Source organism: Desmodus rotundus, chromosome 5 (assembly GCF_022682495.2).
Source record: "Desmodus rotundus isolate HL8 chromosome 5, HLdesRot8A.1, whole genome shotgun sequence".
In the NCBI taxonomy this organism is placed as follows: Eukaryota; Metazoa; Chordata; class Mammalia; order Chiroptera; family Phyllostomidae; genus Desmodus; species Desmodus rotundus.
Window position 1 is genome coordinate 166,888,054 of NC_071391.1, and position 18,813 is coordinate 166,906,866.

The 18,813-nt window shown below is 58.9% G+C and overlaps 1 protein-coding gene across 17 annotated transcripts in view; it reads left to right on the plus strand.

Moving 5' to 3' along the window:
- The window catches only part of MYT1L (myelin transcription factor 1 like), a 351,165-nt gene that overhangs the window by 321,400 nt on the left and 10,952 nt on the right, over nucleotides 1–18,813 (plus strand). For 11 of the 17 annotated variants that reach the window (XM_053924170.1, XM_053924160.1, XM_053924168.1 and 8 more), the window contains 3 exons: nucleotides 8,635–8,697; nucleotides 12,105–12,188; nucleotides 13,415–13,636. In XM_053924170.1, coding sequence (XP_053780145.1) covers nucleotides 8,635–8,697; nucleotides 12,105–12,188; nucleotides 13,415–13,636 — 369 coding nt within the window. Of the gene's footprint in view, nucleotides 1–8,634; nucleotides 8,698–12,104; nucleotides 12,189–12,300; nucleotides 12,541–13,414; nucleotides 13,637–14,182; nucleotides 14,791–18,813 lie in introns of those variants that run through there. The other 6 variants (XM_053924171.1, XM_053924174.1, XM_045189550.3 and 3 more) reach the window with 5 other exon arrangements.

Here is an 18,813-nt window from a genome sequence, read left to right on the forward strand (position 1 = left end):
CTTTCCTTCCTTTTGTTTCCAGAAAGTTATTCCTATTTTTTTTTTATAGCTTACCACAAATAATTTTAAATGTGAGTCTTTTCCTAAGAAACACACTTAGGTGTTCAGCTAGCAAGGTTTCCATTAAAACACACTCTGGAGTAGCCACACTTTAAAGCAATTTTGTTAACAGTCAGATCGGCCGCTCTCTGCACTGAAGGTGGGTGTTGCTGCCATTCCCGTTTTCCACACAAGCAGACACCGTGTGCTCATTGGGAGCAGTTCTCCACGCACATGTGAATGGAGAATAGCACATGGGATGAAGGCCAGGTGTCCAGAGTGACCGCAGCTCGTGTGTCACTTAGCAAGCATGTCTGCGTCTGGCTACGCAGGCCACAGCCCCGGGGGCAGCCTCAGCTCTGCTCTGGTCGAGCTGGGCAGGGCGTTTCCCAGGCCCCGAGGCCCCTGGTTGCCAGGGTCCTTCTTTTGCTGCTGGTCATCCATGCGCTTCACGTTCCTGCTGATCTTCCTTTCGATGGCGAGACCCTTGAGGACGAGGACTCCTGCCGGTGCTCGGTGATGGGCAGACACGTTCAAACCCGGCCTCCCCTGAGATCTGAGCATCTCACGTACTGGGGTGACTGTGAGCCTGGGCTGGGTGGTTGCTATGTGTGGCTTCTCGGGACACTGCAGAGTGCATCTTCCTGTCACGGCCACCCGGCACTGACCAGTCTGCCCGCATCTGGGCGAGAGCAATCTAACTTGGAGCTGATGGTCTCTCCATCCAGGGGCTTGTCTGTGGGCATGAGGACACGTCCCTTTCCAGATTTTGCCCTCTGCCTGCCCCAAACGGTCCTGCTTGCTCTTCGGCCTTTGGACGGCCTTTGCGGCTGCCAGATGCGTCGGCGCCCTGTTCCCATCGCTCACCTGTTCACAGTGCCCCATCATCCTGCTCTCCCTTCTCCCCCTATCTTTGATGGTCTTTATACCTGAACAAGCTGAGACTCCCCTGTGCTGCACAATGCAGCCAGTGCGCCCCAGGCTCTTCCCCTGTCCCCCTACCCCACCCCAGGGACCCCGCGCCGCCCTTCCTGGATGCCCCCTGCCGCTCTGTCCCACAAACATGTCCCTTTCCAGTTTTCGGTCTGCTCCCGCGGCGATGTCCCTGTGAGCACCCTGGCACCCCCCCATCCATGCCGCTGCTAAACCTGTCACCTCTCTAGCCGACAGCGTCTCTGTGCCCACGTCACCTGTCAGGTGGGGTGACAGTCACAGAACCCAGTGCAGGGGACGTGGAGGCGGCACAGAGGAAACCGCATGTTCCTCCCGCCTCCTGGCTCCCCCCCAGGCAGTGCAGTCAGGTGGGCATCGCACTGGGTGCAGCAGCACCTGGGAGCACGGCTCCTCCCACCTTGCCTTGTGCTCCCTGTTCCCAGGCTCCCTCCTGGAGCTCTGCCGACTCAGTCCTCTGCATAGGAAGAAGGGAGAGTGTGCTAGAACTCCTTTCTTAAAAAAATTTACTTTAAAAAATGTTACTGAATTTATTGGGGTGACACAGGCTTCAAGTGGACACCTCTATGGTACCTCGTCTGTGTATTGCATTGTGTGCCCCCCGCCCACCGGCAGAGCTCCTTCTGTTACTGTGTGAGTGACCCTCCACCCTTGCTAGCCCCCAGCCCCTTCCTTCTGGCGACCGCCGTCCGCGGTCTAACTCTGGTCGTGTGTGTCTGCCTGTCTTGTCTGTGCACCTGTTGCTTTCGGCTTTATATGCCACATGCGAGTGAGGTCATGTGGGGCTCGTCCTTTCCTGTCACTTGGCCTGGTCCTCTGAAGATCCACCCATGTTGTCCCAAAGGGCAGCATCTCATCCTTCCTTAGGGCCGAGGGGCGTTCCCTTGTGTGCGTCACACCCTCCATCGCAGGGCCCTTCGGCCGTCTCCGTGTCTCCGCCCCCGGGAGTGACGCCATAGTGACAGACAACAGAGCAGAAAGTAAACTGGAAAAGAGTGCTTTGAAACCAGGTGGTCACACACAACAGGACAGGGTGAGAGGCAGACTCCGGGGACAGGAGAAGAGAAGACACAGAGTGGCCCGAAGGGTGAGAAATCTGAGGAAATTCCGGGATCACAGGGTTGCGGAGGAAGCATAGAGTCTTAGCGTTTTTCCTGATTAGCATTATAAAACACTTTCTTGGAGACAGAATAGAGCTTCAGAAATTGAAAGGTCCACAAACAGGAAAGACAGACAGGCGAGACAAAGGACACAAACACAAACGTTACCAACTGGAACGAGACTTCAGCCTCAGGGAGCCTGGAGGCCCCAGCATCCCCTTCCCTCCGCCCCGTCCCGAGACCTGTCCCCGTTGCTGCTTGCCCCAGGACAGAGGAACGGAGTGGGTGACATGGAGCTCCCCTGCCCTACAGGCCCCAGGGCAGGCTCACTCAGATCTGGCAGAGCAGAGTGTGGGCTGTGCGGATGCATGCCCTCCGCCCCACCCCCGACTTCCCTGCGGCCCTCTGGTGAGCAGGAGGGGCCACAGAGGGGTCCGGGGCTTGGGCAGCCGCTGGTGCTGCCCCAAGTGCAGTCCACTTGGCCCCTGGCATTGCAAAGATTGGCGTTGCCAGGCCGGCCCCTCTGCACAGCCGCCCCCACCGGCCCCGCCCTGGGCAGCGAACTTCCGCAGGCAGGACTCGCCATTGCACGTTGGACAGCCTGCTGTCCAGAGCCAGTGGGCATGGTCACAGGTGCTTTCCCACTGGAGGCAGGGAGTTCAGGGAACCAGGGCCACCCCGAGCCCTCAGCCCTGCCCCAGGGCCAGAGGAAGCCCCCCCACCCCACAACGCGGGCCCAGGAGCCTGTAAAAGTCTCTTTCTCACCACGTAGCACTGACACTAACTGCCCTAGAGCTCAGCTTAATCAGCTCCAGGTGAGTACGTCCTCCCGGCCCCAGGCCCAGCGCCCAGTGGGGTCTTGCATGCCAACCTGGCCCCGCCCACCGTGCCCGTCCTGGGGAGGCCGCCCGCTGCGTCAGGCCCCGTGGTGAGGGGTGGTTGCTGCTGCCTGCCTCCGCCGCACCAGTCACCTTTTGTATTTTTTTTTGCATGGGTCCTCGAGTCCACTTCCAATTGTGACCACGCTCCCAGCCTCTTGTTTAGCCGCCCCTGCTGCTGGACGTGCATGTGCTCCGGCAGCAGTTTCCCAAGGATGCGCCCCGCTAATGAGGGACGCCAGCATGCGCTAGGTACGTGTGGCCGCACCCGGGGCGCCGCTCAGGGGCCTTCAGGGGCGGCGGTCAGTGTGGTGACCGGGCGAGGCAGGCTCCCCCGCCCCCACCCCCACCTCCTGCGAGGCAGCATGGCCCCCCTGACCACAGCCCCCCCGCCCCTGGAGACTTAGAGGCCAAGACTGGAGGGCTGCACGACCGAAGTCATCACAGTTGCATGTTGCGTGGACATGGGGCCCTTACAGCCAGGCCGGCCCCAGCTGAGCTCCCTTGGGACGTATCCTGGAGCCCTGGTCACGCAGCCGGACCCAGGCCAGGGCAGCGCCCACCCCCCAGGGTACCCTGGGCCCCGGGTCGGGGGAAGGGCAGAGGGGGTCCCGTGGCTCATGGGTTAGGGGTGACTCAACAATGACACGAGCCTCTAGGTCAAAACTCAAGCTTGCTGTTGACACCCTGCTCATCGACGGTGGGGTGATGTGCGCCCTCCGGGGACTGCAGAACAGCTGTGTGCCCTGGTCCCACAGGCCACGGGGTGCCGGACCAAGAAGCCCCGCCCCCAATAGACCCCCAAGCCCCCCCTACTGCCCTGACCACACTGCCCCCACCCCAGCCTTAGTAACCTGAGGCTCAGCCCATTCCACATGTCATCTGAACCCCCAAGACAAGAATTGTTTTAAATGATGTTGAGGGTACTTTTAGAATGCTTTTCCATTTATATGCATGTTTTTGAGTATGATTTTAAAAGAAGGTACTTAGAGCCACAGTGAAAGGTGGGTTTCGTCTGCATGCAACATAATCAGAAAGCCCGTCTTCCACCCCAGTCCTGCCAGTGTGGGCAAGTGGCATCTGTGCTGAATCCAGATTCCCCACGTCATGAACCCCACGAGCCATGGCCCCTCGCCCAGTTCTCAGGGGAGGAAGGGGCACAGGAGAGGCTCGGAACACAGGACCCCAAGCAGTGGACCTCAAGGAAACCACAGATCGTCGGACGTCCTACGGATGGAACTGGGATGTGCGAGGTCTTGCCTTTCCTTGAGTTTCGGGTGATAGAGTCCAGAAACCGGGCAGAGGTGGTGTGTCCGGCTTTTCAGGGGCCTGGTGTCTTTCTGTTTGCGGGGAGAATTGCAGCGTAAAAATCAGTGTATACGACTTTTCCATTTTAAAATACAAGGTCCAGCCCAAATAACGCCCCTTTTTTATTACAAACTCTTTTGCTACAAAATCCTAAGCATGTGATTCTGTGACATAGCACTATCCCACTGAAGCATACCATGTGGCATTTGAGGGGAAACCTTCAAATTGAAACAATAGGTTGTCACACCACTGTGATCACCCACCAGCCCCGCTCAGGCAGGCGTTACTTCTGCTGGCCACTGTACTCGTGTTTCCACTTCTCTGCGTTTGCTCTGCTCTCAGTGATGTGACCAAAAGTCGAAGTAAAGAAATATATTCTGGGTTTATATCTCTTCAGGCAAAAAAACGTTTTTGTATTGAACTTTTTATATAAATAGAGCAAAGGATTTTATATATATGTAGTGTGGATCAATTCACAAGCAGATTTTGCTACTGTAGACAGGGCTTACTCTTATATTTTCATGATTTCTTTGGAAATTGAGGGCAGTAGGAGAACGCTGTGTTTCCTCACCTCTCGGGTGTTCTCAGCACACACCCCGGTAGCGCTGCCGTGGGAGAGACCGACAGGCTGCAGCTGCGCGCTCCTCGGCGCCTGCAGAGAGCTCGGGCGCACCAGTCTGCCCCCGCACTGTCAGCCCCAGTAGGCAGTGAGCATCCGTCCGCATTCGGCTGCTGTGCTCCTGGCCAGGGCCCCTCTGCAAGTCCTCCTCACAGGCTGGGCCGGCTGTGTGGACAGGTCCAGGTGCGGGCCGGACGTGATGGCAGTGCGTTCAGACTTCCGTTCTGAGACTTTAAACTTGATTTCATATTCTAAACGTCTTACTTGATATGACTGTTTCTTAAGTGCTCCTAGTTATTTTTTAAGCACACGGGGCTGAGTCGTTAGGAAAAAGGCCCTGTAGGGGAGTCTCATGAAGAAGTCAGTGAAGGGACTCCAGTGGGCAGACTGAGCTACTGCATGGCTGCCTCCCGGTCTCGGGCTGGTTCGCAGCCACGGGCATCGGTCACGGTCTGGCTGAAGGACACAGCAGAGGAGACCCTTAGCGGCACACTGCCTGCCCCGTGCGTCTGTGGCGTGCGCCACTGCAGCACTGCAGGGCTTCCACGGCTCTGTGGCTTGGTGCGTGGGCAGGAAGTTCTTTCCTGACGGCAGGGACCACCTCTCATGCCCTCTGTGCAGGCGTGACCAGCGACGGCGCCTACACGGGTCCCAGTCAAGAGCAGGAAGGCATTCTGGGGGGTCCGGGCTCAGGCACCACGGTCCAAGAGCCACCACAGCGGCTGGACCCCCGGGTGCCTGCCTGACGGGCTGGTCCATGATGTGGCCTTAGAGCTCCACGCTTATGGGCGGTTCTGAATTCTTTTTTTCTTAGATTTGACCTGGATACTTCAAAATCTAAACACATGTAAAACTTTTTATTATGATTTTTCCATCACCATTCTTAAATGTCTGTACAGGACCAGTTTTCCCAGCCAGATACTAACCCAAACTCCCCTCTTTCTGGATTTCTTCAGTCCCGGGGCAAATGCGAGATGACGCATAAGACAAGGGGTCACACACATTTTTGTCTCGAGTTTGTCTGTGAGGTGGCCGGGACAGGGTTAAGGTGCTTCATTAGCTTTCTCGGGGCAATTTTACCAATAGTGCCTCGGAGTGGGAGAGCCGAACTACACGCAGCGAGCGTTTCCTGTAGCCCGCCCTCACGCCCCGGCCAAAGACACTTGCAGCCGCTGTCTGTGACAACGCCCGGCAGCAAGGAGGGCGCCCAGCCCTGGCCTTCCATGATGCCCAGCGCTGCAGTGCCAAGAACTGGTGCCTGCCAGTCAGGGCGGTTTCCATGGAGACCCAGTCATCTCTTCTGCCACTTCCAACCCACGCTGTTGGCCTCAGGGGTTCTGATCGGCCCACACAGGCCTCCCTTCGTGGAATAGATGCGCTCTCAGCTGGGTGGATGCAAATTGAGTTTCTGTTCCTTGATGGCACACCACTGTCACTGGGGCCTGGCACTGCCGCCGTTGAAAGGCAGCGCCCCCCTCTGTTAGCAGAGCAATCAGTTCCTCCTCACTCACCACCTGAAAGATCGTATTTTTGAATGTCGAGATTGCTTAGCTAGGGAATCCGCATGAATATCTAAGAGTTTAAAAAAGCCTTCACGTCTTGAACATGGGTTAACATACCACAGAGCCGGCAGGGCTATTAGCAGGCAGAGCAGTTGGGAAACCATCCTCGGCTGCCTTCTGGGGTCCAGGAGCACCACCGAAGGGTGGACATGCGGTGACCCGGGGGACCCGGGGGCCAGCGCAGGAGGAGAGAGGAAGAAACCCCCTCCCGCACGGGTCAGACCCGGGTCGCCCCGGGAGAGGAGGGAGTCACGCCGCCCGTGAGGGGCACCCCTGGTTCAGACCTTGTCTGCCCAACCTGAGGATAAGAACGAGCGTGTTCCGGAAGCGAGGCCTTCTGCAGGGCGTCTTTTCCTTCCAGCACAGTAACAGCTCTGCCCACGAGCTACATCGGTCCTCTGTCCTACTCTGTCCTTATGGGGACAAAGAGCTTCTTAAAGGCCTCTTTTTAAACCACGTGACACGTTCGTAAGTGGCTTACTCACGTAAAAACTACTCTGAAAAGCTCCCTTTTTTACAATTACTAAAATCTGACTTTTATTTGTGTGGTTTTGGTTGCAATGCATCACTTTAAACTTGAAAAGAATACGTCAACCTCCTGCCCCCATCAAAAAAGGCATATGAAAAAATTTATACTCGCATTAAAATGAATAAGTCTTAATTAAATTGGCACTAAGTGCTTAAATTAGGAAGAGTTTAAGGAATTTTTTTTTTTTTAAGCAAAAAGCAAGGCCAAGCGTGTGTCACTGGCCCCCAGGAAACACCCTGTTTCTTGCTACATTTTCAAGATGGAAACTTGTGTGAAGATTAGCTTCTCCCAGAGCCTACTGGCTGAGGCTCGAGGTTTGTGTATCCGTGAGGCACCATCGGAGAAGTCAGCTATTGGAGTCTCTAGTTAGAAAACAATTACTGACCAGTGGACCGAGTAGCCTTGTGATCCAACAAACTGCTGTTACTTCCACAAAAGTCGGATCAACAGCCCGAGTCCCGGCGGTGGGGGCGACGCGTGGATTCTGTCTAAGCCTCGCGCTGTTCTCTCGTGGACCCCGATTCCACGCACACACACTGACGACTGCTCTCTTCCCACCTCACTTGGTCACTTTTCAATTCCCCCATGGCACAGGCCGGGGGTGAGGCTCTAACCTGGGATGCGGTGCGGCAACTGCCAGTCTCTGTGCCCTGAGACCCAGCGTTGTGTCCCCTTGCTTGGGCTCGCGGAGAATTTGACACTTTCTAAGAAGCAAAAAGTGTTGATGTGTCCAAGTGTCAGAATACAGCATCACATGGTTCAACGCTGTCCAGTCTCACGGCCCCACACCCCTCCCCACGCTCTCGTCGGATTCTGGGGACCTCACTGGCTGACCCAGCACTCAGGACCCAGGGAGGTGCTCTGAGTGAGCAGCACCATGGAAACTCTTAGAAGCAGTATGCCTCTGTTAAATATTTAAAATTTGTGTTTTTCATCCTTAATTTTTACATTTCTGGTGGGCACAAAAGCAACTGAAACAACTTAAAATGGCTTTGCAGTGCTGCCTGGTTATTCAGAGAGTGCAGAGTTGAGAAGTTAGACGGACGGAACAGCCACAGCACTCTCTTCCACCCCATTCTCCCTGACAGGGCAGTGTGGGGTGGGGGCTGAGAAGCTGGCGGGCACTGGCCAGGAGGGCTGAGATCCGCCTGTCTCAGCTGCCTGGGCCCGGTAGATCGAGACAGGCATGTGCTCTGCTGAGTCCATTAAAAGTAACGGGATTTACGGTCAGTCGGGCCTAGCTGATGGTCTGAGAGCCAGATCCAGTCCCTGCAGCTCAGGCCCAGCTGCTGCCACCTGCCATCCAGGTCAGCCCGCTGTCCGGGGATGTGCAGACTGGGACAGGGCCGTGTGTGCTCCGCCCTGAGGAAACCCTCGCTCTGTGTGGGTGGGCTGTGTCACGGGCCCCTCAGGAACTGCATGTGGCTGGGCTCCCAGCGTGGTGGGAGAAGCAGCATGGGTGGCCTCTATGGTGGTGACGAGGAACCACGGCCACACCAGCCACGGAGCCTCCAGCCCCACATCTCCTCCCTGCTCGGGGAGCTTGAGTGTTGACGGGAGCACACTTTCCGGAGAACTGGGAGAGTTAATTGCTCAGGGGGTTCCATTCCTGTGGAGTAAAACACCCAATCTGTGTCTTTACTTGCAGGTGCCCCACCCCTGGTTGCGATGGCTCTGGACACATCACCGGCAACTACGCATCCCATCGAAGGTACGTGGGGGCCGGGCTGCTGCTGAACCACCCTTTCTCACCACCCCTGCCCGCACTGCTAAGCAGCAGTCCTGTGGAGCAGCGCTGTGTCCACGGGGTCTCCTGGCCCCGGACGCCAGCCCTCTGGCCTAGCTCGCTCTCCACTGCGGCTCCACCCGCTACAAGTAGTTCTGAAGCCAGCCGGTAGCGGGGATGTCGTCCCATGTGGAAAGAGAAGGTGCAGGAAAAGTGTAAGACCCCTGGGAACTGTCATCGTCAGAAAGTCACCTCTCCGACACCTGAAACGTTCAGGGCTGAGCCACGAGCTGCGCAGTCATGGCCAGCAGGGGTCAGCAGAGCTGCGCACACAGACCTGCCGGGCCTTACCGGAAGTGTCCTGCAGCGGCAAACATTGCAAACGAGCCGGCACTCAGTCCGCGTTCACCAACGTCCACGTCATGCCCAGCCCTGGGCTGAAGCGAGTGGAAAGAACCTTTTGGTGCGATGGCTAAATGGGGTGGGCCCAGACCCTGTGGTCAGGTGCAGGGCTCCCCGCACTTGAGGGCAGTGAGGAATGAGCCAGCGCCAGGCGAGCACGGACCCTGTCTGGGCTAGGACCCCTGCAGGGTGCAAAGCCGGGCTCCTCTGACACTGAGCAGGCTGAGGGGTCAGACCCATCGACTGCCACTGGCTACAACGTCCCAGACGATGACGTGGATGGTATGACCGCAGATGTGCTCTCCCGCTTCATGTGTGCCCCCCACAGAGCCAGGGAGAGTGAGGACGGCAAGGGCGATGGCCAGCTGCCGGCTGCCACCACCATAGCAAGGTTGTGCGCACGAGCCCAGGGGAGCAGGCAGCGGGTCAAAGGCTGCACCACACACCAGGGTCAGAGCAGGGGCGCTCACTGGCTGGCCGGCCCCATCCACTGCTCATCAGGGCCTCGCTGCAAGTCCTGTGCCTCGGGGCCACGTCCTAGTCATCCGGGGCACCGTTGGCGCTGCTCAGGCCTGTGAAAGGTGCAGAGTGTGGAGCCAGCAAGGGCCAGGGGACCCTCCGTGCTTGCCCGAGGCCGCCCTCCTCCAGACCGGCTGGCTCGCCCGGCGCTGCCGACGTCCTCACTCTCCACAGGGGCTCAGCAAGTCTCTGCTGTGGGGGCCGCTTGTGACGTCACCCTGTGTTGCCAGGGCTGGAGCCACTGCTCTCGGTTCAGGACAGGCCTTGTGACAACGGGCTGGTGTCACCAGTGTCCAGAGCAGCCACTGCATTTTGAACGTAGAACAAGAGTTACCTCCAGAAGGTGTCCAGGGTGAGGTCACTGGTTTAGAGCAAATACAGTGCGACCGACCTTGGAGCTCCAGGCAGAGGTAAAAAGTCAGGCACAGTCCATGCCAGTCTTTGTGTTAGTTTGTCTGAGGAGCGTCCCGGTCCTCGCGTGCCCGCGCTCAGCAACGTCTGCACAACCGAAAGCAAGCGCTTCGGTCGCGGCCTGTCCAGACATCTGTGTTTGCGGACTGTTTTTGCTGGGCGTCAGGTAGAATGCAGTTTGAACACTTTCCATCGAACTTAGGTCTCAGGTGGGTAGTACCGGTGCAGCATGAGTGCGTGCCCCTACCAGCGTTAACGAGACAGCAGGCCAGCAGACAGGATTGGGGTTTTGGCCCACGGAGGAAGTGGGCGTGGAGAGAGTGACAGGCAGATTGCGCTGCAGTGGCGGGTGTCCTGGGAACCGTTCCCCCGCAGGCAGTGGGGGCGGTGACGAACACTGTGTCGGGCAAAGGTGCTGCCCGGGTCGGGAGACCCTGTTCAACTGAGCTCCAGCCCAGCAGAGACGCCGACACCCTTCCCAGGCCCTGTGGAGCCTGGTGGCCACAAGTTCAAGTACAAACGCTTCTTTCCATGTTGGTCTCCGTTGCCCATTTCCTCGGAGTGTGGGGTCACGCCCCAGACACAAGCTCTAGAGAAGGCGTGGCTTAGACGGCGGCACCTCAGAAATTACCCTTTTTGCTAATTGTGCCGCATTCCCTGAGGCGCGGGCAGCCTGGCCGACCCCTCCTGGGTACGGGCCTGAACTCGAGACTGCATGCTTCCCATGTGGCTTTCAGAGCCACACGGCACATCTGGTGACTTCATCGCCGTGCGCTGGTGGAAGCCGAGGCCGTGAGAGGTTGCGTAGTGGAGCTGGGATGTCCACGGTGACCTCGTGTGGGAATGGCCGGTGGTCACTGCCTGGCCTGTCCCAACAGGTCGGACCCGTGCTGGCTCTTCACTTGGGCTTTAACAGTGGTGAGGTTTTTCGGTCTCCACACCATCTCTGAAACTGTCCCAAGTTTGTTTTACTCAATATGTGTTGACTGAATCTGCTGCTCTATTAAGAAACCTATCGTCTGTGCTTTGCTGCCTCCACTCCCGACCTGGTTCCCAACAGGCCCAGCAATGCCACCGGAAAGCTCACACCTTCCTGGGGCGTGGCTGCCTTGTCTCCAGGCAACATAAAAGGCCTCTCTCCTCAGCCCCTCGAAGGCATGGTCTCCAGGTCTCTTCGCATCTCCCCTGGCCTCCAGGCCTGTGCTTCCTTGCCTCCCTGGTGGCCCTGGTGAGGAAGGAGAGGCAGCCGCACTACCGAGCACACCTCTCCCCGTGGCTGGCTGGCCAGGGTGCTGAGCTTCTGCAGTGTGAACGGCTTACCTCGTTCCAACCAGAAGCAACCTGTGGGGTTTCAGTTCGGCCCCTGAAGAAGGAACCACAAATCCAGACCAAAGTTGGCAGCAGGCTCTGCATCGCGGAACACGTCTCTGGGAGACTGCTCTCGTTCGGGCTCACTTACAGGTTCACACCACACAGACAGCGCTGGAGTCCTCACCCTGGAGCGCAGGCGGGGTGTGGGTCCCCTGGTCAGACGAGCGCCTGTCCACTGCACACCTCCCGGGCTCCCTCCCGCTCCACCGGCCTGTGGGATTCGGCCCAGGCTCTCCAGCTGCAGCTTCTGCAGGGGAGCTCTGAGCTGGGGCTGGGGCATTGGGGGGGGGTTGAGGAGAGGGGCAGTGGGTATTCCTCCCCAGGGCTGGTCGGGCATAGTTGTTTCTCGTGCGTTCCGGCGCTCGGCTGGTGGGAGGGGCATCCTCTAGTTTCCACCGAGCGTGGAGACAGCAGGAAGGGGTTTGGAGAGCCAGCGGCCCGCCAGGAGGACCAGGCCCAGGGTGGAGGTTCTGTGGGCAGCTCAGTCCGAGAGGAATGCCGGGCTGCCTCTGCGGAGAGAGGTGCCTTGAGAGCACATGCAGGGGCTGTGCCCAGGGGCCTCCCCAGTCTTGTTTCCCTGCCCAGGAGCTCGAGCTTCTGGGCAGAAGCCCACCAAAGCGTGCCAACCCCGCAGGCAGCCTGCTGGACGAACATGCGGGGGGCTTTCTGAAATCACACTTCTTCTTTAGCCTTTCAGGTTGTCCGAGAGCAAAGAAAAGTGGCATCAGGATAGCGCAGAGCAAGGAAGACAAGGAGGACCAGGAACCGATTAGGTGCGTGCTGGCAGGGTGGGGGCCTGGCAGGGCCGGTGGGGGGCCACACTGCGAGATGTCAGTCAGCTGCAAGGTCAGATCATTGAAACCCAAACCAAATTGAATCATCCAGGTAACAGGTGACTTAAGAAGCAAATACCCACCGGTCTGATGTTCTGAGTGAGTCGGAAACCAGACTTCCTGCTGCTCCTTGGTGGAAAGAGCCGTTTGTTTGTGGGGAAAGGCGGGTGCATGAAAGCATGTGCAGGTACTGAGACACCACATGGAGCGCGGACTCGTGCTGACGTTCCGGCTCACGGAAATCGCTGAACTGCCCTGACTCTGAGGCGGGACCGGGCTCCCCACGTCGGGGCCGGAGCGTCTGCCCACTCGCTCACACAGGCCGCTGCCCAGACGGACGCCAGGGAGCCAGGGTCTCAGAAACCCTGAGGGAAACCTGGTGCCGTCTCCCTGGGATTTCAGCCTCACTCAGTGTCTTCAGAGAAAAATTTTATTAAAACAAAATAAAAATTAATTACCATAAAAATCATTAAAACAAATTAAAATGTATCGAGATAAATAGGTAATACAAATTCTATAGAATGTAACTCTGCTGGTTTAAAGAAGTGCTGGCAAGCCCCACCCCGGGGGCCCTGAACGTGCACTTGCCGTCTTCAAGCAAACTGTCTGTGGTTGGGCTGTGCCCCTGGCCCTTCCTGGCAGCCTGCATGGGAGGTCTCAGGAGCGCGGCTGAGCCGCTGCTGGGCTTCGGCGCCAGCGACGTTTTCATTTATCCCAGCAACGTCCCTCAGGCGCACTTCGTGCCCTCGCTGTTCCAGGAGCCCCCGTGTCGACCTGTCCGTGTGGAAGGGCATTTCCTGGCTTCCAGAGAACATGGCCAAATGAACGAATGTCTCCTAGCTCCTGAGAAGCAGCCTTTTCCAAAACAGCCCAGTCATCTCCCGCTGACTTTGCATACTTTCACCATAAGCACTGTGGCTCCAACCCCCGCCTCTCTCCGTGGGGCCTTTAGCTGCAGCGGGCTGTCGGGGGAGGTTCTGTGAGGGGAGACACGCTGTCGCCCCACTAGGCGGGCGTCTGCAGGTTCATTTGTTTTCTTTTTCTTTGCCCGAGCGCAGTGTGACTCTTTCTTCATATCTGGTGATTTTGACGTTGCTGCAGAGGCCGCCAGGCATGTGGCGTGTGGCGGCCAGGCAACAAGGTGGGTCTCCTGTGTCTGCCCTCAGGTGCCCTGTCCCTGGCTGCGACGGCCAGGGCCACATCACTGGGAAGTACGCCTCCCACCGCAGCGCCTCGGGCTGCCCCTTGGCAGCCAAGCGGCAAAAGGACGGGTACCTCAATGGCTCCCAGTTCTCCTGGAAGTCGGTCAAGACAGAGGGCATGTCCTGTCCCACGCCCGGATGCGATGGCTCGGGGCACGTCAGCGGCAGCTTCCTCACACACCGCAGGTGAGTGCACCTGGCTGGCCGGCGGGTACAGTGAGTGCTCACAGCCCCTTAGTCATCGCCGTGCTGAAAGGGAAATAGCCTTGGCCATGCACTTGGGCTGAAGAGCAGCAGGCCCCTCGGGGCACAGGCGCAGTACTGGGCACAGGCCAGCTGAACGCCTGGGCCAAAGATGCAGCAGGAAGGCCCCAGAAGAGACAAGTGACCCCATTCTCTTTGCTTTGCTTAATGTAAGCAAAAGTACCTGCAGTGAGACTGTCTCAGGAGGGGCCTATTCTGTTGACTCCAGTGGCCCAGCGGGCTCATGGCAGGAGGGCCAGGACCGCTGGGGGGGACAAATCTGACAGCAGCCAGTGCACCCATCAGCCTGGGTGTCTGGGTGTCATGGACACCGGGCTGGGGAGGTCATGAGGGGGAAACTGGGACACCATGCTGATGCTGTGACACCATGCTCTGGGGGCGGGGTCAGGCTGTCCCCGTTCTGTGTCTTGTGTCGCTGCTCCCTGCACACAGCGCCTCTGACTCCGTCTGTGACACACCCACATCCAGCACGGGACAAGCAGAAGCAAACGCGGGCCACGAGCAGTGACGATGGCGTGCTCGGGGGACGCGGCAATGGGCTCACTGTTCTTTCAGGAGGACTTTTTCAATGAAGAGAGGAAGTCAGGTAGACAATGCAAATGGGATAAACGGGTCCAAAGAAAAGAGGGGTGTCCGCTCCCTGACCTCTGCTCTCAGCTCCCATCCCAAGGCAGGCAGCGGGGTTCCCGCTCAGCAAGTGCCCCTGAGCGGAGGCACACGCAGACACGCGGCCTCCACGTGCCCAGGACGCACGCTTTACTCTCTCGCAGCCTGCTTTCTTCTCTGCAAACAGATCACAGTGTTTCTTAGACGTCTGCTCAGGGCAGAGGTGGCCCACGTGGCCTTTGGACCTCCCACTGCCTCCTCTGCACCCCCCACGAGGCCTTCTCGAAGGCCCAGTCTCCTCCCAGGGGGACGGGCGGCCCTGGGACCCGCATGGACCACCTGCTGCAGACCCACCTTCGGGACACAGCCCCAGAAGCAAAGTGCCAGCCTGTACCGTTCCATAGGTGGTAACAAAGTGCTCTCCCAAGTTCCTGCTTCAAACCTTCGGCCATCTGGAATCTTTTTAATTTTAAAACCTGGTCACCTGACACGTGAACGGGAGTGTTTGTGCTTCGCTAATCTGACACATAAAAACAAGCCCCATTTCTGTGGTTAAATACAAGCACTCCTGAGTGGCCGAAAGCGTAGGCGAGGGGACGGGCTGCTGACGCCTTTAATCCAAATGTGAGGGTGGGAGACGGACGCCGTCCCGCTCGGCCATGACCCTGACCCCAGAAGCCGACTCTGGCCCATCGCGGGTATTGGGACAGAGCCGTGGGGGCCAGGGCAGGAGAGGGCGGCAGAGGGCAGGTGCGAGGGGAGTCAACCAGGGGGGCCACTTCTTTGCCATCACCTTGGTCTCACACCACTTCTAGTAAGATGCAGAAGGTCCTCCAAAATTAAGTTTACATGTCCTAACCCTGATACAAACACAGAATCTTAGACTTAAGTCCTGTGCTCTTTACAGGGCCTTCACCACGGCGACCTTTCCACAGTCTCCTCCTGGGCCCTCGGAACACAGCTGCACCCGGGGCTAGTGGGCTGGTGCACTCATTTTCAGTTCTGCCATAGCCCGTTGCCTACGAGGGAGCCTTTTTCAGAATGTTTCCCAGGCTCGGTGCTCCCCAAGAGAGTGGCAGTAGAAACAAGCCCCCATCGTGGCATTTGGAGTGACCGCAGCCACCTCGTTCAGTGGACGCATTTGCTGGGACGGGCCGACCACCCTCACAAATACACCCCAAACTGGCTCCAGCACACAGAGCCCATTCCTTGCTCACAGAACAGAACTGGGTGGCAGGTAGGAGAGAAGGGCCCTGCCTCCTCCTACATCATGCAAAGGTTTTCTTGTTCCTCAGCCAAGGCAGAAAGGACCCGAGGGCCCAGGGGGACATGGGGAGCACCCACCACTTCCTTTATATCATGCAGGGCCAGGCCCCGGGCTGCAGTGGGGTGTCTGTGGGCTTCTTCCCCCATTCCACTCAGCCACCCTTTGCTCTCGCTGTGCAAGAGCGAGGCGGGGTTCTCTGTGCTTCCCTGCGCTCTGTTCTCTGGCCTCACACTTGCTGTTTGTTTTGTTTGGAGGAGGCCAGGGGGTGGCCCCTGCTGAACAGGCCTGTGCTCAGCTCCGGACTGACCTTGCCAGGACAGGGACGTATTGAGGGCTTGCTGAGGAAGTGGTCACGTCCCCTGGTACAGGGAGACTGGATACCCAAGGCCGTGCCCCCTCCTGCACCCACCCCTGGGGAGAGTGGGACCTAACTAGCACCCACGATGAATCCCTGAGGCCAACAGCGCACCTTCGGGGTCCCTGTCCAGAGCCCTCGCCTGCCTCGTGTGAATCCCTGGGCACAGCCCCATGCTGGCTGCCCTGAACCAGCTCAGATGGGCCAGCTCCTGTTTTATGCACAAGTTTGAGGATCTGCCGGAGAGCGCTAGGGAGGGAATCGAGCGCCTGTGTCCGATTGCAAGTCTCTAAGGGCCGGTGAGCGGCTGGGTCACATCTGCGCTTCCTCCCCCCGAACCGCAGGCTGCTGGGCATATTCCTGCAGCTGAGGCCCCACTTCATTCCAGAGCCTCTCACCTCGACACCTCTTTCTGTCCCCTGAGGCAGAGGGCCTGACCTGTTAGTGTTCTCTATCCCATTAACTCAAGTTCAAATCCGCCTGGGGGCCACAGGCTGAGCCGGCTGCAGCCCAAGCAAGGCCCCACCAGTCCAGAGCCCTGCCCACCCTGCCTTCCTCCTCAGTTCTCAGCTCTGGCTGCACGACCCCTTGACCCCTTCTCTCCAAGCCCCTCCTCCAGGAACAAGGCCTGAGAAGGCCTTTCAGAGCCACTTGGCACCGAGCTGGGCAAAGACAAGCTGAGCCCCCAGGGGCACCTGAGTCTCACTGCCATGGGGGCTCCTCCATGGAATCCACTTCCTCCTCAATGCAGCTCGCAGCTCGTGGGAGAAGCTCGGTCCTCACGGCACGAGTGGGTGGAGACCCTGTGGGAAGGCAGGAAGGCGTCTGGACCAGGAGCCCACGGTCAGTCCAGAAACATGGCTGAGTTAGGGCCCTGAGCTGTCCGCTGCGCTCTGCTGGTTCTGGGGGCCGGAGGTCGGGGATTAAGACGTGGGCTTCTGCCCGAGGCAGGGCTCCCGGGCCTCCACCCCCATCTCCCCACAGCCGTGTTCTCCTGCATCTGCGTCCAGGTCCCCTCCCCTCACAAGGAGACCAGCACCAGGCAGGGCCCAGCCTCCCCTGACGCATGTCACCTGGACTTGATCACACAGGTGAAGGCCGTCCCCAGAGGTGGTCCCCTGCACAGGTTTCAGACGTTAGGACATCAGCAGACCTTTGGGGGGCTGTCCAGCACATCCCACTGACTCCCACTAAAATCAGCTCCTGTCTCTCAGGGCCAGCCATCAGTAGCTGGAAAGTTCATTGTCGTGTGAACTCAGGGTGGGGCCGGCGGGGGATCCCGGCCCTCAGGACTGGACTCCCTCCTCTTCTGCTCCCACATCTGATGCTCGGAGCTTCCGTCTCAGGTCTCCTTTTGTCCCCGATCAAGAGCAGCTCCCTCAACAGACACTCTGCTTCCCTCCCTGGCCCAGGGCAGCCTGGCCACACCTGCCCTGGCCACCAGGGCCTCACCTGCACTTCGGAGGAAGAAAGGGAAACAGCAGTAAACCGTGAAAGGGATCACAGCCGCAGAGGGAGCGGGATAAGGTTGGGTGCAGCTGGCCACGCGCTTCCTGGCAGGCGGAGTCCCACACAGGACCCCTCAGGAGTCCTCCCCACCTCCAGCCACGCTGCACCGCCCGCCCACCCGAGTGCCTCTCACACACTCGCTTTCCTCCCAACAGACACTCAGGCACACCCCAGACACTGTGGCTTATTAGCCCCGACGTTCCCCTGAAGGAAGTCCCCTTGCAGCCAGTGTCCTGATAAAAATACTGCCTGCTGTCTCTTTCTGAGGCCTTCTGCAGGCTTCGCCTTCGCCCGCAACCTGCTCTGGTGCCGGGGCCAGTGGCCAGTGCAGACACTGGGGCCCAGGGACAGGGAGCAGCAGGGATGGTTAACTGTTTACAGCCTGGATCAGAACACCCAGACCTTAGATCCCAGGGCTTTCCGAGTCCACGCCCAGAGCAGTCAGTCAGAGATAGTTCTGGGCGGGGCTCTCCCTGAAGTCCCACCCCTGGGCGGAGACGCCTGTGTGGACTTCTCCTTGAGCGGCCACCAGATGGCACTGTGCCAGGCGCAGGACTGCTGACACCCCCAGAGGTCTGGCCAGGCCTGCAGCCCACCGGGAGAAGCAATGCAGTCACAGGGGTGCACGGGGGCTGCATGCACGCGTCCGCACAAAAGCAGGCTCCCTGAGCTCCCTGCTCCCTGTCTCCTAGTCGGGTTCCCAGCTCTGGCTGATGCCTCCTGTGCTGGACAGGACACCCGCCACTACTCCTCACCCTGGCGGGCAGTTCCACTGACTGAAACTCAAGAGAAGGAGCAGACCCCTATGTGGGTCTCGGGATCTGAGTGTGGGCCTGATTCCCAGTCGGGCCCCAGAGCCCCGTCCCTTCTGCCCACTTTGTCTTCTGGCTCACCCCCTTCAGCACACTCTCCCCGGCTGCACTGGTCTCAGCAGAACGCGGGTGGGGCGTCCCCACTTTCAGTCGGCATGTGCTGCTGGAACACGCAGGCCTGTCCGCACGTGCAGCCCTGGGAGCAGAGGACAGGCTTTGGCGATGGCAGCCCCACAGAGACGGTGATAAGGAAGGGTGCAGACTAGCCCGAGAGCCCTCAGCCAGAGAGGCAGGGCTGGGGACGTGGGGTCGTGACCAGGGGTCCAGCGGATGGCGGGCAAACTGTCCTGCTTTGTGGTGAACTCGGGGAGGAGAGGGCAGTGGCACAGGCATAGCTGCCCACCTGCCAGGCTGCAGGGCCTCGTCCATGCAGCGAGAGGACGGGGCTCTGCAGAGGGACCCCGCCTCAGAGGGCTGCTAGGACACCCCTGGGGCCTCGGGACACTGCTCGGAGAAGCCACACTCTCCTCCACAGCTGGGCCATGTCGGG